The sequence below is a fragment of the Pyrgilauda ruficollis genome, unplaced genomic scaffold (assembly GCF_017590135.1).
Source record: "Pyrgilauda ruficollis isolate IOZ18807 unplaced genomic scaffold, ASM1759013v1 scaffold6, whole genome shotgun sequence".
Lineage (NCBI taxonomy): Eukaryota > Metazoa > Chordata > Aves > Passeriformes > Passeridae > Pyrgilauda > Pyrgilauda ruficollis.
Window position 1 is genome coordinate 13,748,545 of NW_024527710.1, and position 11,231 is coordinate 13,759,775.

At 45.1% G+C, this 11,231-nt stretch overlaps 2 protein-coding genes across 2 annotated transcripts; both read right to left on the reverse strand.

Annotated features, from left to right (window-relative positions):
• Positions 1–1,470: 1,470 nt before the first annotated feature.
• On the reverse strand, positions 1,471–11,177 carry TXNDC12 (thioredoxin domain containing 12). Its single transcript, XM_041483005.1, has 7 exons — positions 10,966–11,177; positions 8,910–8,970; positions 4,100–4,152; positions 3,529–3,602; positions 2,905–2,974; positions 2,732–2,815; positions 1,471–2,332 (listed from the first exon to the last, which is right to left on the reverse strand). Exons 1-7 carry the CDS (start codon positions 11,054–11,056, stop codon positions 2,253–2,255), a joined length of 513 nt encoding a protein of 170 aa, XP_041338939.1. The 5' UTR covers positions 11,057–11,177; the 3' UTR covers positions 1,471–2,252.
• Positions 5,752–8,019, reverse strand: KTI12 (KTI12 chromatin associated homolog). Its single transcript, XM_041483004.1, has one exon. The coding sequence runs from the start codon at positions 7,652–7,654 to the stop codon at positions 6,665–6,667; it is 990 nt and encodes a 329-aa protein (XP_041338938.1). The 5' UTR covers positions 7,655–8,019; the 3' UTR covers positions 5,752–6,664.
• Positions 11,178–11,231: the final 54 nt, after the last annotated feature.

An 11,231-nucleotide genomic window follows, 5' to 3' on the forward strand; every position in this document is an offset into this window, starting at 1 on the left:
TGCAAAATCATGCATGGAAACTCTCAGAGGTGCACCCTGCTAATTTGCATCAGAGATTGCTTTTCAATTATGATTTGTTTAATCCTATCACAGATGAACATGCAGAGTCCTCCCCCTGCTGGCAAGTAAAAAAGCCATGGCAATGATTTTTTAGTTATGTCAATCTAAAGCTCTAAATAAAATGAGCATCAGATAGGAACTATTTTTTATTTGTTCAATGGATAGAGCTGGGGAAAAAAAGGGAATATTTTGCACAACACAAATTCTTTTTTAAGGCTTATATAGATTTGCTTTGAGGTTGATATGACTTGAGAGTAGCTGCTGAGTTCAACTCCATTGTTAATTTACTAGACAATTTGCAAGTGAAGCAGAGGATAAAACCTGTAGAGTAACTATTAGCAGCTGAGCAGGGTAATTGCAATATGCAATAATCCCATTAATTCCACTGAGTCCTTGTCCTTTAGTACCCAGTTGAGTTTTGGTGCCTAAAATTTCTTAGACAGACTGGTCTGGAAAGCAGAATTCCTAATGCTGCTGAACAGTAAAAATTGATTCAGTAGACAAGTTGGGTTTATTGTACAAACAATTTTCCCCACCTAATGTCCTCAGATGGCTCCTCAATAAGTATCTGTAGAAAATTATCTCCTTGTTTGTTATGGGAAGTTATGGCAAGTGTCTTTTGGACAGGAATTTTCGCTTGAGATGACTAATTTGGTGGCTGAGGGGAGAGCAGTAGGTGGTGTTTATTTTGGCTTTACTATGGCTTTCAACACTGTCTCCCAAAGCATCCCCATAGACAAACTGATGAAGTAAAACCTAAATAAATGGGCAGTGAAATGGATGGAAAACTGGCAGAACAGCTGGCCTGAAGGGGGCTCATCATTAGTGGAGCACCAACCCTCTGTTGGTACTTTTTAACACCTAGCTCTGAGCAAACTGGCAGACGATATAACGCTGGGGAGAGGGGCTGATATCCAGGTAAGTGTTTGTGCTGCCACTGAGGACCTCAAGAGGCTGGAGAAATGGGCAGAGAGGGTGGTCAGGAGGTTCAAGAAAGGGAAATGCAAAGCCCTTCAACTGGGAACAAGTCTGGAAATCTGTTTTGCTACACAGGAGAATATGGAAATCCAGGTGGAGAACAAGCTGATCATGGGCCAGCAATGCACTCATGGGACAAAGAAGCCACAGCATGCTGGGCTGCATTAGAAAAAGTGTCCCCAGCAAGTCAAGAGGGGTGATTTTACTCCACTCTACTCTTCTGTTCCAGTAAATAAACACATTGCCTTCAATAGTGGGGGTAGTGTAAGAATGGCTGAATTGTAATTGTATGGAAAAACAAATGATGCATTTTAATTATAAAAAAGGAGAAACCTTCAGCTGTGACAGGCAACATTAATAATCACTGCAACACAAACAAAAACATATCCCCCCGTGCTTAAGAACGTAAACCACAAAACACCCTCTGCATGCTTATGTTTAAAAAGGTTTATTTTTTTCACCCTGGTACAAAAATACAGTACAATGTGATGGCAAGGCATTCGCCAAAAACATTCAAAGAATAAAAGGGGAAACCCCGTAAAGCTTCAACATAACCCACCCTCACTTTGATGGAACAATCAAAAGGTGAGTGCATAAGGAAAAAGTTAAATTTCTGCCCAAAGGCAAATAAAGATGAATCACACAGTTTTACACAAAAATACATTTGCAGAGCTGATAATTCACATGCTATCTGGACATTCATGAAATGTATTCTACTTGTAGTGGCAGAATTCACGGTTTTGGATATCTAGAAAACAACTGGCCCAGGAACATGCCCCAGTGATGGGAATGCCCAGTAAAAACTATGGGATCACATAATACCAGTGAGAAAAGAGAGATTCAACCCTGATTAGTGTCAAAATGATGGCTACTTCTAGTTTTTCCCATCACACTGTCCTCAAATAGTGCGTTTCCTACACACCTCCCTTTTAACACCAAATATTAGTGGTTGCTCAAACACACACAGAGATGTGTTTGCACATTACCCAGTTGCTAAGAACCACCACAGTTCAAACTGCCAGGCAGAGAAAACACTGTAACTGTTGTGTGTGTGTGTGTGTGTGTGTGTGTGTGTGTGTGAACTCCAAACAGGGTTTTTAACCTAACATTGCTGACAGGGGAATTATGTCCCTTCAGTGCATCTACATTCTTGGTCTGTTTCATCATTTCCTCTCAGTTTTGAAGTGATGGAAAGGTATCTTTCAGTGTGTTCATTATAGTTCATCTCCCAGGTGCTTTTGTTTGAAAGCATCACCTGTCAGCTTCTCCTGGGCCTCCTTCATCCCTTGGACAACTGAAAGATTACACAGAGAGATACCAACCATTAATCTCAGGGTGAAAACGTCAAGGAGAACAGGTAATGAAAGTGATTTAAAACACGCAGTTACAGAATGTAGATCTGCAGATTAATCTGTAAGGAAAAAAACCAGTCCTGCATCCTTATCCCAACTATGTGTGGCTGGATCATGCAAATTCCATTACTTCCCATGCCAGAACTGGAGACAAAATTAGGTCCTAGAGACTTTTAGTAGGTATTAAGGTGGTCATGATTCTGAATATGGTTACTGAGGCACCAGAGAATCACCCACACTGTATTTAACCACTCCCAGTTACACTTTAAAGTAATATAATTTCTCTCCACTGCCAAAGCTTCATCTCACTAAAAATGCACTTCAAACGATTCAGCACATACCTTGATCAGCATTGGTATAGAAATATTTGTAGCTGGGGTTTCCTCTCTCATTTATGATTTCTGGATGGACTTTTCCACTGGGGTCTGTGAAATAAGGAATCCAACAGGAAATTTAGATGGAAACAGTACGAACCCAGTGCTGTGAATGGACACAAAAACTGTGGATGCCTTACCCATGAAAAGGATTCTGGGAATATAACCTCCATCAGGACTAAAGGCTTCATCCTTTGGCTCTTCATCATCCTTCCACAGCAAGGCAGGAGAGAGGAAAGATATTAGCAAGACTTCTAACAAAACATGGTGCCTTTTACAGAAACAATTTACTGCCTTCCGATTCCTTCCACCCTGAGCAATTTACATCTCGAAGAGATGCTAAGTAACCACAGTATCCTCCACTCTCCAAGGGAAGAAAGTTATTTTTACCTACATAAGTATAATTTGTAAAAACAATTTTTTTTTCTGGTTTGTCAATTTGCATTACCCACCCCACTCCAGTACAGGAATATTTTATATGTACTGAGAGAATGAACATCAGTTCCTTTCGTGTGGAAACTGAATCACACAAGGTACAAACTGTTAAAGAGACAATGGCAGAGAGCCAGGTTTATAAACACAACTAAAATAACCAGACTGAAAAAAAGTCTTTTTAGAACAATGAGCTCTATCAATCAATCCTGAATGCCTATTTTGGAGTGCAGGATTTAGGATGTACACAAAACAGGACACAACCAGTTGAGTCAGATTCCAAATGCTTCATTACTGGGCAGAACATGGATAGAGATCAGAAGGCAACCTACCTCAAGGTTGACCATAACAAAATTATGGGCAAGTTCAGAGATTTCCTTGGATTCAGCAAACTTGGGCTTCAAAGCTAAAGAAAAAAATAAAAATAAGAGGTATGCAAAAGCAGTGGAAAATACTTCAGATTTTCAGGTCAATATCAAAATCTCCACTTCATCCCTCCCTCTGGAGAGGTGGCACTTTTCAATAAGCAGTGAGTAAATGGAATATATGTATCCAACCCTTCCAGCCAGGCTCAGAACAGGAGGTAACTGAAGCAATTCTTGCCTGGCAGCCATGGGCTGAAGCCTGAATAACAAACATAGGTGGTTATTTTGATCCAGTGCAACAGAAACAGAAATCCTGCTGTAAACCACCACTCCCACTCAACCACCTCATCCTCTAAGGCTCAGCCATACACCCAGCTTGTTTGTTTGCTACGACACTGCCATATTATGCCACTCTCAATGAAATACAAATACCATTAGTTACATTTTGGATGCAAAATTCACATTTCTCATGGCTACATGATGTCTGTACAAAGGTTCATCAGAAATTTCAGCAAGTTCTAGTATTCAATGCACTTACCTTTGCAAGCTCCACACCAGGACTTGTGGATGATAACCATAAGAGGCAAACCACTAACAAAAAGAAGAAAGAAAATTGTCAAAGAAATTCTATTACATGTACAGTTTAACAGCCAAGGCTTCCTCAAAGGCTAAATGTAATGGGAAATAAGTCAGATGTAAAGAGATTATGGGGTGTTTTAAGATTGTCTTGCAAAAAGTTTTCCCAATCTTAAAACATGTGATAAAATAATTTATTATAGCTGCCAGCCAATAACTGTTTGTGTAGAGGAGGAGACTTTCTCTTCTTAGTTTAGATTTCTCAGATACACAACTGGTCATGCTTTTTATTCCTGCATTACTGGAAATGGTTAATGACAGCAGCTGCTTGAGAGATCTCAGGATGGATTTTCGTGGCTGCTTAAGGCAATCCAGTGGATGACAATCTCTCCTCCCCATTACAGCCCACGTCTCAGTCACCTCCTGTGACTAAGGCCCTCCACTGAGCAGCCAGCAAACCCAATAACCCAGCAAACCCTTTGGCTGCCTGCATGGCTTCCTACACATTTGTATGCTGAAACTAACACATCCATTGTGATGGATATGTCCAGTACCAGGGATAAGAAGGAGAGGGGGTCTGTGAGGAACTGCAGCCTAAATAAAGTACAATGCAAAAGGACTGAAGTTATTTTTGCTTTCACACTTTCCAAATAATTAATTTTACCTTTACTAGCTACACTACCCAGAGATAGTTTCCATACAATAATGACGTGGCTTCCAAACAGCCTAAAACTAGGTGAAGGAGAGGAAGGAATCTGGAGAGAACATCCTATATGGATACTTCTTTCAGGATATGCCAAGCAAAGCAAACTGTAAGCTTTCTCTGACTGTAAACTCTGCACCATATTAGGGGATAAAAATAAAGTCAAATTTTCATGCACATGAATTATTAACACCTTTGCACACAACAACATTAATTACTAGCAGAACTGATGTATGATTTTTCTTCAGGTGTAAATAGACATGAAAGGAAATCTCTACTTAACAGTGTTCAGTAATGAACTTTAGAACAAGGAAAAGGTGGAAATGAAGCCATTAACATTTAGAATTGTTCAAACACAAATTTGCCATCTATAATTAACTGATATGTCATCAACTTTACATCTGCTTGCAGTAAGGAGCAAGAATACACATTTCCCTAGTAAAGCTGCTACAGTGCCCTCTCCCTGACTTCTTTTCATTGTTTCTATAGAGAATCCAAAATTATTTTGCTTATTTCTTGAGGAGAGGCTGATTTAAGACTGGATTTAAGATTGTTCTCATCATCAAGGATCACTGATTCACATTGAAAGAGTTCAGTGGTCTGCTGGTACTGCCACACTCTTGAGAAATTTTAAAAGCAGATTTTAAATGAAAGTGCTCACTTCCTTGAAATACCAACTCTTAGTCAGTGAGAACTCACAGAGGTTTGAGATAATTGATGTGGTTTCTCAGCTTTGTTCTCTTTAACTGGTAAAATAAACTTATGTACATGAAAAACATTTTTGTAGTAATTTCTAAGTTCTGCAGTGCATAAATCCCCTTAGCAGCTGGTGTGCCAGACAGACACTATAACTGAAGTAACCCTTCCTGCCCCACTTCACCATTTTGTCCCAGTGAGCACTACACATAAAATTAAAACTAAAAGCCATCATTTATTAGAATGAAGAATGAAGCATCCACCAGAAAGTAAGAAGTTTTATATAAGCTGTACCCAAAATTATTGGAAACTTAGCTACCCATCACAGCCAGTAGAGACGTATAAGTTTCACACAGACCAGAAATAAATACATTTATTTCTGTCATTTTAGCTCATTTTTCCTATGACAGCACTCATTCTCAAGCAATTTGTGTTTTTAAGGGTGTAAAATTATGGTTTTAAGGGTGTATAATGACCTTGAAGAAAAAAGACATGGACAAGTTTTTTCGCTAAAATAGTCCTGCAGGTAAATTAAGACTTTACTCCATTTAAGGCACACATTTTATTATTAGACCTGAAACAGAGAAGTTTGAGTCTGTTAAGCTAGCACCCTTTTGCAGTGCAGAGTTGAAAATCTCTCTCGGGTCAGTCAGATTTTTTTGAAACAGTCACATCCTAAGCCTGATCCAGTTCTGGACCTGAAGTCTCTTCTGCAGTTTGACATTATCTGGTGGCAGCTCTGGAAAAACAATCTTCTTATTCCAGGCACACACATGCCAACGTGGAGGGAAAAGTCTTCCCTACAGTCATCACCTTTTGCACTTTCACTATTTGATTGCTGGGGTTTGCATCTCCACGGGAGACTTCACTTGCTTGGGGATACACCAGTAGCTCTCCTTTTTGCAAGATGCCACCAGGGAGAAGGCAGCGGTGAGGAACTGCTTCCCTGGAGATCCCCCCAGCAATGCAGCTGGCTCGGTTGCTGCAGGGACACGGTGCCCACCCTCTCAGAGCTGCTGCTGCTGCTGCTGCCCAGTGATCCGATCCCCGACAGGTGGGACCCAGGCTATGAGGGCTCTGTGCCTCAAGGCCGGACCACCGCCACTGCTGGGTGGCACAGGTGACACTTCACTGGATGCTGCGGCTTAGATATTGCAGGAACATGCTGGCCAGCTGCGGCAGGTTTTCATCGCTGGGCTGCATCTTGGTGTAGCTGATGAACTGCCTCCGCAGCCGGCTCAGCTCGGCCACACTCACGGGCCGGCTCAGCACCAGCCCCTCGGCCACGCCGGGGACGCGGATGGTCTCCCCGGGCTGCGCCCCGCTCCTCTGCGCGGCCAGCACGGCGGCCAGCACGTCCTGGGTGACGCGGTCCAGCTGGTGCAGGAAGCCGCAGGACTGCAGCGGCTGCGTGCGGGTGGCGCGGTGCGGCGGCGGCGGGGCGCTCTCGAACAGCGCGGCGCGGATGGCGCCCAGCGGCAGCGGCTCCTCCCCGCGCACCGTGAACAGCGGCCGGTCCCAGCGGCAGCTCGGGTCGGGCTCCTCGAAGGGCGGCTCGTGGGGGCCGCCCGCGCCGCCGGCGCAGTGCAGGAGGCAGCGCGCCGTGCCCGCCTGCCGCGCCGCGCAGTACAGCTCGTAGCGGATGCTCCGCAGCTCGTTGCCCGCGTCCACGATCACCACGTCCCGCCGGCTCAGCCGCCGCTCCACCTCGGCCCGCAGCGCCGCCCGGCCGCCCTCCGCCTCGGCCACGACGTGCGCCGCCCGCTCCGGGCCGCCCAGCGCCTCCCGCAGCTCGGCCGCCCGTCGGCTCTTGCCGCTGCCGGGCCGCCCGCACAGCACCACCAGCGGCATCGCCCCGCCAGCGACACCCGACCCGGACGTGGAGCGACCGCTTCCGCCGGGCACACACACCCACAGCTCGCCCGGCCCGGGCCAGGCCCCGCACGGCCGCCCCCGCGCAGCCCCGGGCGCTCCTCCTCCCCGCGGCTCTGGCACCGCGACACCGCCCTGCGAGGCGTCCCGCTTAAAAACGCCATCGCAGCAGTTGTTGGAACGAAGGGACCGCGCCCTCGCCCTCAGGGAACTTAAAACCGAGAAGTCCCCAGCATCCCATGACATTGTGCAGTTTACAGAATTGAAATCGAAGGACTTCCTAGACCATTGGCTCTGGTGCACCTCACTTGATGCATCCCAGATAATTTTGTGTAATTTTTCATCTCCTGATTTATGGTCAGACTTAGTTTAAAAAAAAAAAAAAAAAGTACTTTTTAGGTTTATAATTTTTTTTGCTACTAGTAGTTTCTCCCAGCCCTTCAATTCAATAACACTCAAATGCTGCCTCGCTCAAATCAGCAAGCAGATCTGTGCATCAGCAGTGAAAGGAGAGTGTGGTTCACACCCATCCCATCCCTTGCTGCAGGGTCTTTTTGAGCAGGAACACTAATCCTGCCTAAACCTGAGAGCTCAGATCTTGCCATCCTTCCCACCCTCTTCTGTCTCTCTTTAAAGCTTCCTCTGCTACAATTACAACAGTAAAAACTGAAATAATCTACTTCCCCCCCCCCCCCCCCCCAAAAATGCCAAAGTATCAAGTTATAAAAACTTGTAAGACTTCTGAAATGTACCATCTGGGTTAATTCAATGTCTGCACTGGAGTGTAGAACTTGCCAGATGGATCAGTTTGAGAGCAGAGCTAAATTAAACAGCAAACCTGGAAGGCATGAGTAATTTCTGCTCATGTCAGCATTGTCAGATCTAAGTTATAAAGTTAAAATGCAAATAGAATTTTTAAGCATGCCATTCTCCTTCTTGGATTTTAACAAGAAGCAGAAGAAACTCTGAGGAAAAAAAAAAGTCAAGAATGTCATTTTTCACAGAGACATTGTTCTTTTTAGAATTTAAGCTTAGCCCAAACCAGGTTCTGTCAGTTCACTACAGTTTGAAACTGTAGATTTTTGCTGCAGATGGAAACAAAATACCTCATGCTGAGGCCTTATCTATACAGGCACAAGGAATTTTAGGGAAGCTCTTAGCACGTCTGAGTTTAAGGGCATTGAGCACCACTTACACTTGCATTTGTGCATTTGAGAACCATATCTTTCTTTACTGTGATAAATAATTATTTTCTTGTTTCAAGGACATGCTAGGGCTTCAATCATTTAATTAGACTGCAGTGATTAAACCTAGGTGGTGCCTTAGCAAAGTTAACAAAGTTCTGTATTTTCTCTCCAATAACCTGTAGGGATCTGAAGTCTCCTAAACCACACTCATTTTTGTTAATAGAGACTCTTTTCTGGTTAAAGTTAGGGCTGAAATAGAACCATTGTGAATGCTTCTGAAGACACATTTCTGTATTTAAAACTAATGAACATACCTGGCTGCTGCCTCTTTCTTCCCATCTTCCAGTGTTCTCCAATGAATATGATCTCCAAAACCTGTCAGAGAGAAGGATTTATAAATGCTGCATAATTTAACATGTCAGCTAACAGAGGAAAACAGCCCAACCCTCGAGAGTATTTTCAACTCATTTTATATTCTTTTTTTAAAGACAACTATAGCTCCACTTCTGGAAAGACTTCTGGAAATACTTACAGCCCACCCACACAGTCGTATGAGGAATCCCATTGAAATTAATTAACAAAAACATACCATGCTCATGAATACTTCTATATATGTATGTAAATGACACCAAAATCCCCCAAACAGATATTAAAATTGAAGTGCCTTCTGATTATTCTCCGTTCTTTTTCAGCCTGTGAACATTTATTATCTGATGAATGACAAATTAAACATGCCAGCATTTGGCTTCCTAAATCCCACTGAAGGTGAACTAAACTGAAACTTAAAAATGTCAAGGCCAACATATGATCATTAATTGCTCTAAAGCTATTATGCTAAGTATTCCTGCTGATGATAATATCATGGAAGAGCAAGAAAGAACACCATTATACAGATTTCTGAGTGTTACAGTGACTGGACGATGCAGGAAATATTTTATCTGGCATGCAGATAACAAGTCTTGTTATGTCAATTGACTTAAGAGTGAGTCACTGTATGTTTAACAGCTGCAAAGCAGTGACTGCCAGGGTTGGGTTTTTTTAGTAGCCAGCACAGCACATGGACAAAAGCCACCTGGAGAGCTTAGATGAAGGAGGTCCAGGAGCTGTACAAAGAGGAACTCTCTTGGAACACCTCCTCAGAGGTCTTGGTTCCAGTAATTAATAATTACTGTGCTGGATGGCCAAACATGAGTGTTCGTTTACCCCTTTCCATCCCTAAGGGTTTGGATTAGTCAGGAACCCACTGTGCCCAAGGTGCTGAGGAGAGCAGATTTTGGGAGCTACACAGAGATCAGGAGCTACAGAGTGCCCAGTGCAGACACGGGAGAGTGGAGATTGCCTCCGGCAGCCAACCATGGCAAAGAAGCTGGAGAAAGCCTAAAACAAGGCAAGTCTCCAGGACACCTCCGTTCAGCACCCAGGAGGTGAGGACAGTGGCACAGTGTTTGTGTTCCTGATCTCTGCTGATATGAGCAACTGTGACCCTAAGTGATGCAACACATCAAAGAGATGAGCTCACAGCAGGGCGGGGATCGTCCCTGTCCCCTCACACCCACACAGCAAGTGCTGCGGCAGCCCCCGACACAGGACCACGTTTGTACGAGCTCAACATCCCAGAGCAAAACCCAGCTGGATTAGCACAAGTCATGTTTACGCAGAATACTGACATCTCAGCTATTTCAGTCAAAGGCCAAAATGTTAAAATAAAAAGCCCTTCAATTGTTCTAGCTGGGAAATACTTTTCAAAAGCTTTTCTATATTTAAAACAAACCCCACTTTGTGGTGAGCTTCAGTGTGTTTTTAAAAGCATCGCCCAACACATTACAGAGTGTATCTTTTGAATGAAAGTCATCTGGGGAATTAAAGGGTGAATGGCTGGCTGGGATCCACACCACAGCTTTGCCTTCATTGATCAAATTGGTTACAACCAGCCTTGAGGAGGAGATTTACCTCTACGGCAAAGCCACCACCTGCGTGAAGCCCAGGCCGCGGGTGAACCGGGTTATTAGACACGGTAATTAGACAAGGAGCCTGGGCAAGCCGGCAGCGAGGTGAGGAGCGGTCACGAAGGGCAAGGGAAGCCGAAGGCGGAGGGAAGGGCCATTCATCGCCTGCCAGGAGCCCGGCGGAGGCGGGCAGGCACGGGGGGCACGGCGGGGCTGCTCCCCCGGGGCTCCGCGGAGCCCTCAGAAAGGCTTCAGCCAGAACCCAGCCACAACGGGGAGACCCCGCAAATCCCCCCCGCACCTCCAGAGCCCGAGCTGCGCCCTCTGCCCTCCCCCCCCGGCGGCCCCCGCGGGCTGAGGGGACCGGACCTGCCCCGAGTGGGGACAGAAGTTGGGGAAAGCCCGAAGAAAGCGTTTGTCTGACCCTTTCCGAGCCCTCCCGCGGCGGAGGCGGCGCAGGCCGCCAGCACCAGGCACAGGCAGAGGACGGAGGCTGCCGCGGGCTGAGCCTTCATGGTGTCAGCGCGGGCAGCGGCGGCACCCGGGTACGGCCCCGAACCTCCGGACACGACAGGACCCGCTTAGCTGGACTTTTTTTTTTTTTTTTTCGTTTTTTTTTTTTTTTTTTTTTTTTTTTTTCCTCCCCCGTTTTTTAAAGCCCAGGAAGTGATGTGTGGCGGATGTGGGCGG

Excerpts from the sequence above, each read along its gene's own strand:
- KTI12 (XM_041483004.1), bottom strand. The coding sequence starts at position 7,654 with ATGTCATGGGATGCTGGGGACTTCTCGGTTTTAAGTTCCCTGAGGGCG.
- TXNDC12 (XM_041483005.1), bottom strand. The coding sequence starts at position 11,056 with ATGAAGGCTCAGCCCGCGGCAGCCTCCGTCCTCTGCCTGTGCCTGGTG. Across the intron at positions 4,153-8,909 it reads AAGAAAGAGGCAGCAGCCAG|TGGTTTGCCTCTTATGGTTA; the intron begins GTATGTTCATTA and ends TCTTTTTGTTAG. Across the intron at positions 2,333-2,731 it reads CTATACCAATGCTGATCAAG|TTGTCCAAGGGATGAAGGAG; the intron begins GTATGTGCTGAA and ends GTAATCTTTCAG.